The sequence below is a fragment of the Marmota marmota genome, unplaced genomic scaffold (genome assembly GCF_001458135.2).
Source record: "Marmota marmota marmota unplaced genomic scaffold, marMar, whole genome shotgun sequence".
NCBI classification, from domain to species: domain Eukaryota; kingdom Metazoa; phylum Chordata; class Mammalia; order Rodentia; family Sciuridae; genus Marmota; species Marmota marmota.
Genome location: NW_026000005.1, coordinates 5,014,939 through 5,034,955, shown reverse-complemented (window position 1 = coordinate 5,034,955; position 20,017 = coordinate 5,014,939). Strand labels below are relative to the sequence as shown.

The 20,017-nt window shown below is 34.8% G+C and overlaps 1 protein-coding gene and 1 pseudogene across 1 annotated transcript in view; one reads left to right on the top strand and one right to left on the bottom strand.

Annotated features, from left to right (window-relative positions):
* Positions 1-20,017, bottom strand: part of Nup35 (nucleoporin 35) — a 46,455-nt gene that overhangs the window by 6,114 nt on the left and 20,324 nt on the right. Inside the window, exon 5 of the mRNA XM_015481130.2 lies at positions 615-756. Within this exon, the coding sequence (XP_015336616.1) occupies positions 615-756 (142 nt within the window). The remainder of the gene's footprint in view (positions 1-614; positions 757-20,017) is intronic.
* Positions 8,927-9,023, top strand: LOC125618369 (annotated as a pseudogene).

Sequence of the window (20,017 nt, the reverse complement as noted above, 5' to 3'; positions counted from 1 at the left end):
TACACATTATGATCTCTAAGGTTCCTTAAAGTATTTTTTGGCTATAAAAATCAATTAGAAATGCATCTAGAACTATAATCCTCTCTAATATTCAAACTTCTGTAACTAGAAAGTATGATCTCTGTGACATACTGAATGTACACAAATGCAGCTCGATTATTATTTCAAAATTGCTAAGACTACTAGAAGCAGAGAGAGAGACACTAAAAAATGGAGAGAGACCTCCTAAGATCTAAAGGGGCAACCCTAGTCCAACAGTCATTAACTATGCCTAAGAGAAAATAATTTGGGAAGAGATACATACACAGATAAATGATTTTTAAAAACTACAAACCTTGAATTGCTAGTTAATGATATGCAAACTGAAGTGTCAGAGTGATATTACCTGATATCTGCAACTTACTATGAAATATATCAACATAAAAAGATGACTGACAAATAGATAATAGATAAAGCAAACACAGCTAACTGTTAACAACTATAGAATCTAAATATTTGCTATGCAGTGAATATTTGCTATGCAGTTCTATTTTTTTGCCATTTGATGATATTCTTGGTCAAATGTTGGGATGGGGTTTTTTTTTGTTGTTGTTTTTTTAAAGACAAAAGCTTACCCAAACACTGTCACCCAAGTGTCATCGAGGTGATCTTCTGAAGTCAGAGAATCTCCTTGAGTATAAAAAGGATCCAACTGGGCAGGGGATAGTGTTGTCTTCCGTGGTTGACCAATACTTGCTGGACTAAACATACTTTGCCCTACATTAGTATATTTAGTAAATTAGTTGCCAATTTAAGCACCTTCATTTATTTTAAAGCAAACATCTTAATTTTAAATGAAAAAGTATATTAAAAGTCAACAATTATATAAACTTTCCAAAACATACAACTATAATCAAATGGTAATTTCATATTACCACACGAGACAATAATTGAGCATAGTTTATAATTTTGCAAATGCTTTATTATTTAATAAAATTTGTTAAATATTGTATTAACCTCTGATTAAAACCGAGAAAAACCACTCAGTCAACCTCAAGAACTTCTGTTCAATTAACCTCCAAAGCTACCACTTTCACTACAGTTCTTCTGCCTTAGAAATATTCAACAGCTCCTACAGAACAAAATCCAAATATCTTACTCTCCAAAATATATTTCCAAGTTTATTTTTCTAGTGTGTCCCTCAACAGTATTTGCCCAATCCCTAAAATGCAAATGCATTTTTATTTAGTCCAACAGCCATTAACTATGCCTAAGAGATTTAATCTCATGTTCCTTATTATTCAGTAACATCTACCATTTAATGAGTATTTCCATGTGTCCAACATGCCATGCCAAATACTTTATATGTTTATTTTATCTCAGAGGTACTGTCCAGTTAGGACTATGTATTTCTAAGAAGCAGACTATCTTCTTTCATTTTTATAGCAGCAATATTTTTTAGCACTTAATATATACCAAGCTTTATTCTAGGTATTGAGGATACAGCAGTGAACAAGTTATACAAACAAAACAAAACCATCTCTAATGGAGCCTAAATTCTAGAGGAAGAAAGATAAGAAAATACCTAGTGTGTTAGAAAACATAAAGTCCTATAGAGATATCATTAACATTATCATCAAAGAGATAGGGATTAACTCTGTGGAAGGGCCACATACAGAGAGAGAGAGAGAGAGAGAGAGAGAAACTTCACGGAGATGACACTAAAGGAAAAAGTTAAAGGAGACAAGGAACAAAATATATCAATATCTGAAAAAGTGAATATGAGGTGGAGAAAATAGAAAGTGCAAAGGCCCTGAGAAAGGCCATCACTTGCGTTGGATAAAAATAGGAAGAAGGCCACTATTCACACAGAGATTCAGGGGTATTTAGGATCAGGGTGAGTAGATGAGAGCAGAATGTAACAACACACCAGAGCATAACAAAAAAAAAAAAAAAAAAAAAAACACACCCTTAACAAGTCACTGTAAGGAAATCAATGAAAAATTATGAACAAGGATGACATAACAGGACTAAATTTTTGAAGTAAGCAAACAGTGTTTTATTAAGTACTTATTATCATATCATTCTTTAAAACTGTATTTAATTCTAATAATCCTGTAAAGTAGGTCCTAATAGGAGTTCTATTTAAGCTATTAGAAAATAGGGTAATATTAAATATATGCTATCTAGGCAATCAAAAGCATGAGACTAATCTTAGGCAGTAATCTAGTTAATACTTGTATTTATTATAGCAGCAGTACTTACAAGTGTGATACAGATACACAGGACTCCCCCAAGCCCTATCATGAGATCAGCCAAGTCAAAATTATTTTCTTAATAATTTAATTTTGCCTTTTCATACTCACTCTCAAAAGTATTCAATGGACTTTTCCAGAGGTAACTGATGTGTATGCATGGATTTAGGTTGAATGCAGAGGCAGATTCACAAGAACCCAATTATATTTTATGAAGCCAAACATTAAGATTTTAGAAGCATGAAACAATGTGTTATCATGAAAAAATTTTCTCTTAGGAAACAGTTTTCACTTAAAAAAAAAAAATTATTTGAGCAAGGCCTGGAGGCACACTCCTATAATCCCAGCAACTCCGGAGGCAGAGGCAGGAGGATCACATATTCTAAACCAGCTTCAGCAACTTAGCAAGGCCATAAGGAACTTAGTGAGACCATGTCTCAAAATAAAAAATTAACAAGGCTAGGGATGTGGCTCAGTTGTTAAGCACCCCTGGGTTCAATCCCCAGGTTTTTTTAAAGAAAAAAAAAATTATTTGTTTCTGTGAAACAAATTTATTATTTTTAAGTGAATTAACACATTTTAAATTTTTGTCTTCTTTTTTTATGTTACAAGGACTTCTTTTTATTATTATCTGAAAAAGTTACATTCATGTGCACCTATCTTACCCAATGTCCCTGGCTATCCCAGCCCACTCTACCATATAGTAACCCACATCATATGTTGGTATTGATGGAAAAGACATCAATTGCAAGCTATTTGGTGGATAACAAGCCCAGCTGCAGTCATAAGTCGGCCAAGTCCAGCAAGTCCAGAGCAGAATGCTAAAAAGGGTGCTGATCTGAGAAATGTCATCATCACACATGCCTCAGTGAACACACAGCCCTTTTACTGTACAAAATCCAGAAGATGACAAGCCAAAAAAAAAAAAATTCAATGGCTTCTTTTCTTTGATGGAACAAAATATCCTTTTACACTTCTCAGAATCTAGGTTAAAGGATAAATCCACCAAATCAATGAAAACAATTAATTTCATGATTTTTCTGCCAGAAGACTAAGATGAACAATCTTGAAGTTTAACTTGCATCTTTATTCAGTGATAAAATTCATGACCAATTTGGTAGCAGAGCAACATATTATCTTTCTTCACTGCACAGCACAAACCTTGTAATTGTTGACAGTGCATTTTCATTAAATACCATTAACAGTAATGATGGCTGAAGCTGGATTTCTCCCAGACTATCAAGTATTCTAGGATCTCTCTCAGTCTGTATGCAAGGTGGCCATAGGTACCCTGGCCCTGTGATTTTAATTTTTAACACAGCAAACACTGATAGCTATAATTTGGAAGGAGAAAAGCTCTTGGTATTCCAACTTTAAAAAAAAAAAAAATTAGTTGTAGTCAGACACAATACCTTTATTTTATTTATTTTTATGTGGTGCCAAAGATTGAACCTAGCACTTCACACATTCTAGGTGAGCACTCTACTGCTAAGTCACAACCCCAGGCCTGGTATTCAACTTTTAAGACTGTAAATTCTACAGGGCCAGGAACATGATTCACATGAGTAAATTTTGTAATCAGTTCACCTTGCAATTCTATTAGTTAAATGTCATATGTAGATCAAGTTATTGGGCCTCATTTCCCAAATATTACAACATAACAACAATTATAAAAAACATGAACAATAAAGAATTCTACCATGTATTGAGCACTTATGCTATACACAAAGTGATACACTTCAGGTGATTTACATGTACTCATATTCCTTTACAACAGCAAATTCTATAAAATAGAACTTAACATCTCCACTTTGCATGTACAGAACACAAGGCACAGGTGTATATATCATACATTTTTTAAAAGGTTCATATACTGTTTCTTTCCATGAGTCATTATAGCGATAACAAACCTATAACATAAGACTTTCCTGTTACACCCAGAATAAAATAGGATAGTAGATAGACAGGAACTTCACGAACATTAACTATTTTAACAACAGATGGCCTGAATATAAATTATTATTTTGCTTTAAAAGTGCAAATATAAAAGACTTCTAGAAATGATGTCCATTACTTGCCTCCAAACAATGTCAAAACAAAACCATAATCTGGTCAAAAAATTTTTTTTAAAGTTATCAAACAAAAACTACAATGTAATTCTAACTGAAAAGGAAAATATATGGTCATTTAAGAATTCAGAAAATCTGGGGCTGGAGGTCAGTGGCAGAGTGCTTGCCTAGCAAATGTGAGGCACTGGGTTCAATCCTTAGCATCACATAAAAATAAACAAAATAAAGGCAGGCTGTCCATTTACAACTACAAAAAAAATTTTTTTTAAGAATTTCAAAAATCTTAACTCTTTATGCTATATGATAAGTGTCTAGACTTTGGTCTCAAATTTAGAATTCAGAACTACTCTAATTGAAACTACCAAAATAAACTGTGCTATGTGTTCCAAGACCCATCCACCCACCTCCCCGAAGGGGATACCTGAAACCATGAACAGTAAGAAACCTCAATTTTATTTTCTTTTCCATCTTAACACTTATTCTGAACTGTGGTAGTAATTATGGAGTTTGACACGTAACAGCAAAACTAACAAAAGTTTCCTTTGTCTTCTTTCAACCACAAATTCTTCATATTTCTATTCAATAGAGGATTCATTCTAAGAGTAGATCTTAGCAACTTCAGTGCAACTTTTTTTTCTTCTTCTTCTTTTTTACAAAATTAAGAACTTGACCTTTTCACTTAAAGAAAGCATGTTCTGCCTTCTCTTTGGGATACCCATATTGCCAGCATTTTGGGGGTCATTAGTAAAGGATCTAGGGATTATCTGAATACAAGTACTATCATATAATAACAGAAGATCTGAAAAGTGACAAAGTTAGCATGGGATATGCTGAACAAAGAGATGATTCCAGGAAGGATGCTGGAAGACAGTGGAAGATTTCATCACACTATTCAGAATGGTATGCAATTTAAAACTTGTGAATTGTTTATTTCTAAAATTTTCCATTTAAAGTTTTTGGACCATGGTGGACAATGAATATTGTCTAGATCCTACAGAAAAAAGGAAGGACACTCAAGACTACCCACATGTTCATGTTCAAACAGTAGTCAAGTAACAAAGTAAAAAAAAAATATAACAGTCAGAAAGTTCGAAAAGTCAAAATTCAAATATTTTGTAAGAGCACTTAAGCAATTGAAGGTATACAACAAATGCTAACTCCAGAGAAAAGGTATGCAAAAGAGGACAGAATCCCAACATATTACACAAAGGTCTTCCAAAATTAACTGACTTTCACAACTGAGCTTATACATTTATTTAAAAAAAAAAAAAAATTCAAGTAATTTGAAGAAATCCTAAAATACATAAATGCTATAATAATATATTTAACAATTATTCATCCTCATCACCACAAATGTTTCTAATAGTTGCAACGTATTTCTAAAATAGGTTGATTTAAAACGAAACATCCCACTTTGACAAATGTTATGTTTTAAGACTATCCGCTTATCACCAATCAAAAATAAATAAATGAACAAAAGGAAGATCAGTCAAGTAGAGGAAGGAGAATGGAGGAATGGGGAAGGGAGGAAAAGGAGGTAGAACAGGGACTGAAATGGATTAAATCAAATTCTATGCATGTATGATTTTGTCAAAATAAACTTGACTACTAAGTATAACTATAATGCTCTAAAATAAATATATGTGCTTATCAATTAATAATCAAGTATCTCTTTAGGAACCAAGCAGAAGCACATACTTATTCAAAAGCTGCCCTTAACTAAATTCAGTTCTTACTATAAAGATATGTCTTTAACAAATCAAAGATACACTTTGGTATAAAATATGAAGCCAATACAATTTTTAAATGTCCTGAATTACCATTAAGAAGGTACAATTTAGTTATGCTACATCATGTAATAACCTTCAAGCAAGAAATTAAATGAAGGCTCAAACTGAGACAACCATTATGACCTTTAAAAGGAAGACAAATCAAAATTAAGTCTCAAATGAATAAGCAATCTAATTTTTGCCCTGTCAACTACTCTAAAAAATATAATTACTTATACCTAATCTAAAGTTATTTACATAAGTTTAGCATAATTGCCCCCCACCTGGTTAATGTTTAATTGCTTCACTGATTTCACTTCCTTTAAATCAGGCTTCTGGTACCCACATGCTATGCTTTATAAGATGAAAATAAAGTACACCTATCAAACCACATTAGATTGGACTGTAATTGTCTCCCTTGGTAAATCACTATTCAAACATTCGTCATAAAATCAGATTAAAACAGAGGGCAAAAGACCTTATTACCCTTTATGAAAATGTCTTCAATTAAAGAACAGATTCAATTGTTCCAAAATAGACCTAACATAAATGAAAACAAAAGATAAAAAGAATGGTAAATTTTAAACAGACATGGCAAACAAATGTTGGACAAAAAGTTTTCTGGCAATTATGTTACCTTCTCATCATGAAGAATTTGGCCTCTGCCCAGTGTGAGCTCTGGTATTCCTCTGGTTCCTTAGAAGTAACCTCTGAACCCTGGGAATTTCCCGAGCATTAGGAGGGTCTTTGTAATTCATGATGAGCTTCTCAAGCTAGACCTGATAGTTTATGCTCACCAGGTGACTCTGAGTAGGAGGAGTTGGTCACTCCAGAAAGAGCTTTGAGTCACATATCATTCCTCCTCTGAGAATAAGAAAGGGACTGAAGATTGAGCTCAACCATTTGATCAATGGTTTAATCATGTCCATGTAATGAAACTTTAATAGAATCTCTGGACACAGAAGTACCAATAAACTTCCCTACTTAGTTATATTCTAGACACTACCATACATGAACGCTAGGAAAATACATCTCCCAGAGGACAATGTGAGGGAAGCTTCACACATGGAACCTTCCCAGACTATGCCCTATATGTGTTCCTTTGGCTGGTACTAATCTGTATCCTTTTGTTGTAATAGAACTATGATTATCAGAACCTTTCAATAGGTTCTTTGAGTCTTTATAGTTAAATATAAACTTTACAGTAGTCTTGGGACCCCCAAATTTATAGTCAGTCTGAAGTGAGGGTAGCCCTAGGGACCTCCCCCCAAACTTGCAACTGATGTCTGCAGTAAGAATAATCTTGTTGGGACTCTTTCTTCAGACTCTGCAATTTGACAATTCACTGTACCCAAAGAGTAAACTGAAGAACGGATACAACATCCAACTAAGCACGGAGAATTGAAATCAGGTGTGGTAGTGCATGCCTGTAATCCCAGCAACTCAGGAGTCTAAGGCAGGAGGAGGATAGCAAGTTTGAGAACAGCCTCAGCAACTCAGGGACCCTCAACAACTTAGTAAGACCCTGCCTTAAGATAAAAAATAAAAAGGACTATGGAGGTAGCTCAGCAGTAAAGTGCCTCCGGGTTCAATCCCCAATACCAAACAAATAAAAAAGCATGATGAATTGAACACCTGTATTCACCACTCGTACCTCCAGACACTAATGATAATCATTCAAGGAAGTCTCAAATTTTGGAGACCACAGGTGAAAGAATGCTAAAAGTCAAAGAAAATTGTGTACAATAAAAGATTAGATACCAGACCTCTCCTAATCCTTAGGTAACCAGATAACTGTCACTCTTCCACTCCATCCCCAAGAGAACAAGGATTTCGTCATCCTCCCCCGGCCCCCCCCCCAAAAAAAAACAGCTCAAAAACACAGAACAACTGTAAGGAGATCAAGTGAAAAATCTGCTCACTGGAATAAGAGACTTGTCCCTGCATGTATTCAAAACAGCAGCTTTTTAAAATATATATTTATTTTTTAGATTCAGATGGACACAATATCTTTATTTTATTTTCATGTGGTGCTGAGGATTGAACCCAGTGCCTCACGCATGCCAGACGAGCGCGCTACCACTTGAGCCACACATCCCAATCCCCCAAGAACAGCAGCTTTAAGGCTCTTAAAGGATTCTTTTGAAAATTGTATGAGGAAAAATAATTATACAGGGTAGAATTAGGTTCTCCCAACTAAAAATAAAAATCAGCTTAATATCCATTTTTCTTACAGGGAAGCTAAATAAGAAGCAAAACAGCTTCTCTCCATCAATTCTTCCCTCCACCCCAGCCAATGTTGAACTCTACACACACAAAAAAAATTCCAAGTAGCTTTTTATGCCTCATTCAATAAATTGCATTGTCCAACAACAATTGAGGGGGAGGGAGAATAGAAAAACCAAGGAAAAAAAGGAAACAGATAATAAGAGCAGAAATAAAAAGACCACTATTAACCTCATTGCTAAGACATTTTACAGGAAGAAGAGGATGCTACATTTCTAAGTGCATTCTACAAACAACAACAACAACAAAAATAAGATTCTTGGAATTGAAATGACAGGCAAAAGAAAAAACTTATTCAGAAAATCTGAGAAAGTAAAATACAGCTATAAGCGACAATATAAGGGAGAAAAAGTAGAAAATTACAAATCTCTGCAGTGATCTAACACATAAACAAATGGAATTCCAGAAAGAAAGAACAGAGAAAGCAATTATCAAATAATACAGGAAAGTTCCCAGAACTTGATGTGTCTAGCAAAACAAATGAAAAAGTCCCACACCAGTACACATTTGTGAAATTGAGAACACAAACCATAGAGAGATCATAAATTTTTCCCAAAACAGGCCACATGTTCTCGCTTCAGCAGAACATACACTAAAATTGGAGCAATACAGAGAAGATTAGCATGGCCCCTGCACAAGGATGATATTAAGCATTCCATATTTTTAAAGATAAAAAAATTTAAAAACAGGCCACAAATTCTCAAGAACTGTCACCACAAATGACTTCCATGAAACACTGGGAGATAGAAAACGATGGAACAACACCTGTGAAATTCCAATCTAAAATGTTATACCCAACCAACCAAATATGAAGAAATTAAAAATGCATTTCCACTATGAAGTCTTAAATTTTACTTCTGATGAAAGCTTTCTGGGAAAGTTGCTCAAATATGTTCTTCACAAGTATGTAAGAAAAGAAAAAGATATGCTACCACGGAAAAGGCTCAATACTAGAAACTGAGGCATTTCCTAGGATGATGATAGTTGCACACCATACTGAAACAGGAAGCCATCAAAAGACAGGCTGAGAGAAGTTCTCAAAGAAAAACGTACTTGAAACTGTGTGAGGCTTCTATAAATAGATATGTACCATAGCAACAGAATGTTTGCTTAAAGGGAGCAAACGGCACACAGAAAATTAGATTAATGGAGAAAATAAGTCGATAATTAACTATTGGAAAATCAAGTTTTACAAAAAGGACAAATCATAATTTATTAATTAGCTCAGCACTGAACTCTATTTACATAGTTATATATAACTATGTTCATATAGGGGCATAAAATAGAATATCATTATTTATGTTTGAAAAAAAAACTTAACAAATGTGAAGATCGAGAATTATCTATGTAACCTATGTAGCTAGCTAAACAATAGCCCTCTAAGATGACCGTGTCCTAATCCCTAAAACCTATGAATGCTACTTTTTATGGAGAAATGAGTTTTGCAGCTATGACAACAAATCTTGAGGTAGAGAAACTACCCAGGATTATTCAGGTAGACTAACAAGTATCCTTATTAGAGGGAGGCAGAAGTAGATTTTACTACAGGGAAGTAGATTTTACTATAGTGGAAGGTGATGTCATGATGGAAAAAACAGAGATTGGAATGCTATACCTTCAAAATGGACGAGTGGATCAAAAACTGAAGAAAACAGCTGGAAGGTGATAAAATCCACGGAAGCCAATTTTCCCTATTCCAGAAGAAACCAATCTTACAAACACCTTGAATTTAGGCCAGTGATACTGATTTTGTTCTTTTAACTTTCAGAACTATAAGAGAATAAATTTAAGTTGTTTAAAGCCAATAGATTTGTAGTAGTTTGTTACAGAGGCAACAGAAAACTGATACAGCACCTCATTTAGATTCCTGATGAATAAGTCAAAAGACTGTTACATTGCAATATTTTACTAGGAACATGATTCAGTGGTAGAGCACTTGTTTAATATGTGTGAGGCCCAGAGTTCAATCCACAGTACCATCAACAATTAAAAAAAAAAAAAAAAAAAAAACTGCTATATTTCATTTTAAGTATTTAAATACTATGTGATTTTTTAAAAACTATCATTATTTTTACTAAAACATAAATATAATCCCTTTCAGGATAAATGGAGACCACTAAATGACACCATAGTTAATGGCATAAGAATAAATAAATTAAAAATGAGATTATCCTGGATTATCAGAGTAGGCCCAATAAAATTACAAGGGTCCTTAATTGGGAAAGAAAGAGAAAGAATGATATAAGAGGAAAGGATCACTAGTTGAGGCTGGCTGTGAAGAAATAGGCAGCCTCTAGAAGCATGCGCGCACACACACACCCACACACACAGATTCTCTTCTAGACCTTCCCAGGAAAGAATAAATCCCTACCAATGACTTCATTTAGCCCACCAAGATGTATCTTGAGCATATGACCTCCACAACCATTAACAAAATCAATTTGAGTTAAGTCACAAATTTGTGACAATATGGTTTAGCAGCAATACAAAAAACGAATAAAGTCAGTGTTTACTTGGTATTATTAAAGAAAAAAATGGACACAAACTGGACACAAATATCCCAATCCTCTTATTCGGTAAGAGATATTGGTATTAGGACACAACTGCCTCCAAATACTATATGTATTAGTTACCTATGGATGCTGTTAACAAGTTAGCACAAACTGGATGGCTTAGAACATTAATTTACCTCTCACAATTCTGGAAGCCACAAGTCCAAGATCAGTAGTGGGCATACAAAGGTGGCCACCTTGTGGAGATTCTACAGGAAAATCCATTGCTCCTGTCTAGTTTCTGGTGACTGCTTATATACTTTGACAATATTTTAATTTCTGCTTCAGCCTTCAAATCACCTTTCTCTCTGTATTTTCTTCCCTTCCTTTGTGTCAAATTTCTCCCTGCCTTTATCTTTAAAGGACTGGATTTAGGGACTACCCAAAGTAATCACCAATCACCACCCCAACCCTACCCTCACGCCACAGCCATCTCAACACTTGAACTCTTCTTGTTCACACCTCCTCTCAAGATCCTTACTCATATTTTGAGGGCGCATATAGTAAGTCACAGGTTCTAGGGATTATGACATGGACATATTGTTTTGGGGGCCACGATGCAATTCACTACAAGCTATATCCATCAACATATTCAGTTAATGAACATTTATTAAAGTCCCCTTATACTCATCTCTGGATATAGAAAGATTTTCTGTCCTGAAGGAATTGATAATCTAATAATGAAGAAATGTAAGAACCAAAGAAAAAAGAGCTTTCCAGAACATAGGACAGCTAAACTAGATCAAAGAGTCTCTTTTCTCCCCACTTCTGGGAACACTATCAGACCTCAAGATTCAGCAAAGAAAGAAGCCAGAAAGTGCTATATCAGTTAATAAGATATTTAACCTGTTATCAATATGCTAAGACAAAGATTCTAGTTCATTAATAAATGGTGTATTATTTAGGAAGACAGTTCACAGAGCTAATAAATAAGGAAAAGAACTTATAAAAAAAATTGAGGAGGCAACGGCAGTGGCAGAGGAAAATTTAATTGCAGTAAAAGAAAAATAAGGGAGAGAATGGAGAAAATGGAGCAAACATATTCAATCTTCTTTACCAGGGGCAATAAAAGACCATGGTAAAAAGAATCTACAACATTCTTCAATTCCAATTTCTTATTTTGTCAAATGCCAAAAAGTTTTCCAGAATTAAGATCCTAAAAGAGATCTTAACATGAGTTACAGATTTTAAAGGAAAAAAAAAACTCCTTATTGGATACAAAAAAAAAAACAAGTAACACTCATGCCATTGTATCCCAGGAAATATCTTCATAAAAGCTACCAATCTCAGAAAGCTAAAATTTATAAATTATATAAGAAACTCTCACTTATTTAACACTAAATATTAGGAACTAAAAAAAGCTAAGTGAACACTAGGTTTTTCCCCTCAATTTTCTCAAGTCAATGCCCCTTTCCTATATCTAGCTTTAGTCTCACATCTGTCAGATCTTTACAAAAATACTTTTTCATTTATGTCCTGTTAAGATTTTCTATACACAAATTCCTTAAATTCAAAGTAGAAGCAGCAGTGGCTCCCAGTGGCCAATTTATGACAGGTATACTTTTCCTATCACAGTTTGTGTACTTTCCTAAATGATTTCTATAGTTATAAAAAAAACTCACAGAAGCATTAGGAAAAAAGTTAACAAAAAGATATTTAACTTTAATCCTGTGTTCTTCTACTTGACAACAATAAGAAAATTTATTTTTCAGTAAACAGAGCCTTTAAACATAAAATGTATAACACTGGACCAAAATTGTGAGCCAAAATAAACTTCTAACTTATTTACTTTGCAGTATTGTTATTGGCAATAAAAAAAAAAATGAACTGATACAATGCTTTTCCATTTACAATGGCCCTAGGATTACTTATGAATTCATTAAACAACTGAATAGTCTCTATCTGTGTATATAATAACACACTGTTACCTACCTACTTGTTACAGGAGTTTTATCAAGTTAAGGCTAAGACTGGAACTAATTCCACCTCAATTATGTAGTTGAAAAGGCTGAGATGACATTCTAGAATTCTGATCACAATACATACTAATCCTTCAGTATCAGAGGAGAATTAGTCCCATGACACTCCCAAGAATTCCAAAATGCCAAGACCCTCATATAAAATGGTGTAGTATTTACAGAAAGACTAAACAAAATCTCCCATAACAATCTAAATCATCTCTAGATTTCTTATAACTAATACAATATAAATGTTACATAAATTGTTATTACAATGTATTGAATAGGGAATAATAACCAAAAAAATCCATACATGTTCAGTACAGATGCAATTTTTGCCCCAAGTATTTTCAATCTGTGGTTAGCTGAACATACAAATACAGAGGGCCACCTGTACACAGTAGACAGATTTATTAAGATGCTCCAAATTTGTATCCCTGGATCTGGCTGACAAGAAATTCAATTAAACACTAGTATGGGACTTTACCGATGGAATAATATTAATATCAGTGGATCTTAAACTAAAAAATTATCCTAGATTATTCCATTGGTCCAGTGTAATCAAATGAGCCCTTAACAGTGATAGAAGGCAGAAAAGTCAAGTCTGAGAAATATGAAGCATAAAAAAGGACACGATCTGCAACTGCTGCCTTTGAAGATGAAGAAGAGAACAAGTTAAGGAATGAGGTGACAGTCACCATATGGAACTGATTTCTGCCAATACCCTCAATGAGTTTTTTTAAGAAGATTCATCCCCAGAACTTCTAAACTAAATAACCACCATCCTGACACCTGAGCTACAAGCCAAAACCCAAGCAGTACCTGGACATCTGACCTATAGAAATTGTGAAATAATAAAGTTGTGTTGGTTTAAACCACTAGGTTCTTGGTAATTTGTTACGGCAGTAATAGAAAATGACTACAGATCTTAGCACAAGCCAAGTGCTGCTGTTAAAAGGGACCTAAAAAATGTAAATATGGCTTTAGTATCAGGAACTGGATAGAGGAATGTTTAAAATAAAAAAAAGACACTAGCAAGCTTTCAGTACACTGTTAGAAGAAATCTAGTCTTTAAGGACATTTCCAGTGAGGTCTCTCAGACTATTTAAAGAAACCTGGACTTGGAGAACCAAACCAAAGACCCAACTTATAGTGGGAAATGATTTTGGTTATCAATTCTAACAATCTGCCATTTAACTGGAGCATTTATGCAAGGTTAACTGTTGATTTGATTTTAAATCTATTGTCTTACTACTGTTTCTTAAATTCCACCTGTTTTGTTATAATGTTCTCCTCCTTTTGTTTTAATGTCATCATCTCTTGAATTACTGCTGTAGTTTCTGATACTATCTCTGTTTTGACTTTAACCCTCAGTCCCCAAACTACTCTTCCCACAGCAGCAATCTCCTTCTAATTGTTGTCCAACTTTTCTGGGTAAAAAAATCAGATGTTTCAATGACCTTCCAGGACCTGTAACACACCTTTCCCCATTACCTCTCTCATCTCATTTTCTACTCCTCTCCTCTACTTATTTCCATTTCAGTCATACCTACCTCATTTTCCTTGAACACCCCAAATGCACTCAGGTACCAGCTATTCCCTCTGTCTAGAATACTTTCCCTACCTTCCTCACTTTTTTTTGAGCAAATGTTACTTTGCCTGTGGCAGGCAGAATAATGGCCCCTCAAAAATGTCCATAACCTAATCCCAAGAACCTATGACTATGCTATATTATAAGGCAAAGGGGAATTACAATTGCAGATGGTATTTTAAGGCTGCTAATTAATTAGCTGGCTTAGAAGAGGGAATTATCCTGGATCATCCAGAAAGTCCCCAAAATATTCACAGCTGTCCTTAAAAGAGAAAGAGGGAGATGTGACTACAAAAGAATGGCCAGAGATGTGAAATTGCTGACTGAAGATGAAGAAAAGGGATCATGAACCAAGAAATGTGAGGAACCTGTAGAAACAGAAAAGGCAAAAAAAAAATTGTTCCCCAAGAACCTCCAGAAATTAACAAAGAACTATCAACACCATGATTAGCCCAATACAACCTATTTCAAAACTCTGACTTCTAGAATCTTAAAATAATACAGTGTTGTTGAAGCCATTATTAAATTTATGCAATTTATTAAGGCAGCAATGGAAAGCTAATATGCTACTCTAATTAAAACTATAAGTCCCCACTCCCCTTTGCTGCTTAATTTTTTCCTTCATAAAATGTATTTCCTTCTAATAAACTTCATAATTTGCTTATTTTGTTTATACATGTAAATCCTATAAATAAATTTAAGCTCCATAAAAGCAAGAATTATCCTGTTCACTATTTTCAGGAGCCTGATACATGATTAGATGTTCAAATCTTGCTGGAAAAATTCAATGGGATTATAAACAAATGAATATATATGAAGAACTGTGTGCTAACAATGATGCTAGTGGTGATAAAAATGTCACTGATCTTCAAGAAAAACTATATATAATCAGTGGCTATTCGTATTCAACAGCATTTAGATTCATAGCTATTATGCATTAATAGTCTCTCATAACACCTTTATTATTTAGGGTGAGTATTCCTTTTCTTCCCAATTTTTTGATGTTACGTAACTAAGGAAACACTTCAAACATTAAGTATGCAGAGATTCAAAATGGCATATTAAAGGAAGTCTGCATTTCCAATTGCTTTATGGCTCAGGATTCGAACAGCAGGAGCAGGGCTTCTCAGCGAGATGGGTGAAAGAGGGAATTCATTGAAATTCAATATCAGAGAGTCTCTTTGAGACTCAGAAAATTCAGATGCACTGAAAAAAGAACAAGAAAGATAAACTAGAGCCAGGTGCAGCAGCAGAAGTAGCAATGGTTCACCATGAAGGGGAGGGATAATACAAACAGAAAGAGAAACATACCTGACAAATTCAGCATGGAAAACCTGTAGATCAGAAAAGTTGCCTGAGCTTAGCTGATCCAGAAGCTGCACAGTGAATTAGTGTTTGAAAGTGCTCTGTATTTCTCAAATGCAAAGTGGCAAGCTGAGGTCAGGAGTCATGTTGAGGCAGCCAAGCTGCAGCTTGCTGCTGTGGAATCCTGGGAGATCATAGTAAACACTGCCATAGAGTCCTGGCAAGCACCTACAAGTGCCCAGGGTGTGCCTGGCAGAAGTGGGTGAAACAGACAGAGAAGATTATACCCAGAGGGATTCAAGACAGAAATATGAAGAAGAATGCAACTCACTCTCTCTTTTTTGTCTGGTGGCTCACGTGACCAACTGAAGAGGGTGCGGAGACTGAACAGGCAGGTAAGAATACAGAGACTAAGCCTAAGAAGGTTGTATTTGTGGGCAAAGACTCCCCTGCATCAAGAGTAGAATTCTTAGAGATCCACACTCCCAGCAGAGATCAGAATCTGCCTGGCTGTAGGGATATGTTGATATAATCTCTCCAGAGCAGAAACAGTCCAACAAAGTTCCTAAGGCCTGATTAGACTTAAGCCCCAGCCACCTTAACCTCACTCAGAACTCTGCAGCTACAACACACTGGGAGTACATTGATCTGATTTGTCCAAACAAAATGCAAATAACAGTACTTTCCATTTTGTCCTACTTTATATTGGTGAGAAGGGAAACTGAGAGCTATTTCAACCAGCTTCAGTTTTAGGACACTTCAGCTAGCAACAAGGTGAGCAACATAAAAAGAGGAAAAGTTTAATAACCCCCACCCCTCACAAAAGCGAGCTCATGCACTTTTTCTCTATGTACGTAGCCCAAGAAATAAAAAGGACAGTTGGGTCTAAATAGTGACAACATACCCTCATCCACAGCTTTGACCATCTCAGTGTAAGATAATTCATTTTTTATTTAAAACTTCTTTTTTTTTTTTTTTTTTGGTGTTCTTGCCTTACTGATTGGTTCCTGGATATATACATACATATGCATAATTCTTCTTTTCTCTATTTTTAGCATTTTCTTTACCACAGTTATTTTCTCTTGCCATAGGATTAGAGTTTTTGTTTATTTTGGTTTTATTTTGTTTGTTTCTTCTTCTCTCCTTTGTTCTCCCACTAATACCCAAATTCTCTTGCTCTTCTTGCCCTTTGTTATCTATTTTTTTTCTCTTTCTTTATAGCCATCACTTACTACATTTGCATTCTTCATATTTTGGACATTCTGAACTTTCTTGTACCTTACCATCACATTTTCTTTTCTCTTAATGAATTATATTATTTGGTTTATACCCCCATCATACATGTTGTGGATGACACAGCTGACTCTCGCTACTGACTTCAATGCCATATGTAGTTCACAATAATTTATTGTTTTTGCTTTTAGCAACTGTTGACCATGCCATTCCAAATTTTGTGGTAATTAGCGTTGTAGATGTCATAGTAAGCACAGGGTATTTATTTTAATGCTGTATACTGTTTGCAGCACTTACTGTTTGTGTCCTCTTTTCTGTGAGGTGCTGGGAATCCACAGGGATACTACAAATTCACAGAGTAGAGACTCTGCTGCCAAACTAAACCTAGCCAAGAGACAGCACACCTTGCTCTACACACAAAGAATAGAAGAGAGAAAATCCTTTCAAGCTGGGCTGGGATTGTGGGTCAGTGGTACAGTGCTTGCCTAGCATGCGTGAGTCACTAGGTTCGATCCCCAGCACCTCATAAAAATACTAAACAAAATAAAGGTATTGTGTCTATCTACAACTAAAAATATTAAAAAAAAAAAAAAATCCCCAAACTATTGACCGGGCCTCCAGTAGGAAGACCTGGGGGAGTACTCAGGTCCCACACATGGACATCCACTCCTTCAGCAAAAACAGACTATTAACACGACGATTACTGATACTGCACTACTAAAGTTCTCAATCAAGACAAAGATATGCCTTAAAAGGTTCACACAAAAAAGTAGAAGAGAAATCCATCCCAACATGCATAAAATCCCAACATAGGAACTCAAATTGTAAAAACAAGGTAAAACACCAAGAACTGACTCCAAAGATACTAAAGAAGATTAAATATCAAACAAAGAAATCAAAAGAATGATTTAAAAATGATCAATTAATTCTAAGACAACACAGAAAAACAACGATGAATTAAAGAAGTCAGTATAAGATATGAATGAGAAATTTAATAAGGGGATAGAGATGTTTATTAAGAATTAAAGAAAAATCTCAGAAATGAAAGACACAATAAATCAAATAAAATAAAATATTCAGCTGAAAGTCTGATAGAGTAGACCATGCTGAAGACAGAATCTGAGAGCTGGAGCCAAAGTGTCAGGCCTTGAACATTCAGACAGTATTAAAGAAAATAAGTAAGTAATCATGACTAGAATATACAAGAAATCTGGGACAATATTAAGAAACCAATGTTAAGAATTATTGGGACTGAAGAGGGCTGTGAGACACAGGCTTATGTCATAGATAATTTCAGGAAAATAACAGAAAAATTTCCAACCTTTGAGAATAAGATGGACACCAAGATACAGGAGGCATTCAGAACCTAAAATATACAAGTTCAGAAAAGAACCTCTTCACATCACATTATAATTAAAATGCCTAACATAAAGAACATAGATACAATTGAAAAAGCCACAAGAGAAAATCATCATGTCATATTCAGAGGCAATTACTTCAATTTCTCAGCACAAGTTCTAAAAGCCTTCTTGGCTTTGGATCGATGTATTCCAAGACATGAAAAAAAAAAAAAAAAAAGACTGTCAACCAAAATTTGCTACACCCAATAAAACTATCATTCAAAAAAAAAAAAAAACTTCCAAAATAAGCAGAAACTAAAAGAATTCATACTACTAAGTCAGCACTACAGAATATACTTAAAGAAATACTTCATAAAAACAAATCAAAAACCCTAGTGATCCCAAATGGACAGATCCAATTTGAAGAGTAACTAAGCTAATGAGAAACTGGTTCAAATGAACATTAAAAATAAACCAAAATGGCAGGAAATAATAAACACTTCTTCCTAATTATACTGATTATAAATGGTCCCAACTTTCCAGTTAAAAGACTTAGGCTGGCAAAAAGGATTAAAAACAAGACACCCTGCCCCCGCAAAAAAAAAAAAAACAAGACCCAACTTATACATTGTGTGCAAGAAACTCATCTTAAAGACAATAAAAGTCACAGGCTGAAAGTAAAAGGATGGAAATTTATACACCTTGCAAATGGAGCCCCAAAGCACACTGGAGTAGCTATTGTGATATCCAGCAAAGCAGACTTCAAGACAAAATTAATCAGAAAAGACAAAGATTACTTCATTCTGGTAAGAGTACAATCCAACAAGAAGATTTAACAATTATAAATATCTATGCCTCAAATGTTGGTGCACCTAATAACATAAAACAGACATTACTCAAATTAAAGCTGCAGAGAGATCCAGTACAATAAAACAGTGGGTGATTTCAACACACCTCTCTCACCAACAGATACTTCATCTTCACATAAATTCAGTAAAGACTCTTTAGACCTAAAAAAGTTTGTAACACAAATGTATTAAATATTTATAGAATATTTTATCCAACAACAGCTGAATTCAGCTGCTTCATGAAACCTTCTCCAAAACAGACCATATTTTAGACCACAAAGCAATTTGTTTTAGTCATTTTTCATTGCTATGACCAAAAGACCTGAAAAGAACAATTTTAAGGAGAAAAAGTTTATTTGGGAGCTCACAGTTGCAGCAGAAGTCTCAGTCCATAGATAGCCGGCTCCATTCCTTGGGGCTCGAAGAGAGGTAGAACATCATGGCAGAAGAGTATGGTAGAGGAAGCCACTAGGACACAGCACCAGGAGGCAGAGAGGGAGCTCTGCTCAACAAGGACAAAACATAAACCCCAAACGCACACCCCAAATGGCCCACCTCCTCCAGCCACACCCTACTTGCCTACAATTAGTTACCACTTAGTTAATCCTTATCAGGGGATTAATTCACTGATTGTGTTAAGGCTCTCATAACCCATTCATTTCACCTCTAAACCCTTTTGCATTGAGGCAAAAAAGAGATTTGGGGAGACACCTCATATCTAAACCATAACACAATTCTTAGCAATACAAATAAATAAATAAATAAAATTCCTTGCATTGTGTCAGGTCATAATGAAACTAAAAATTAACACCAAAAAAAAAAAAAAACCCTA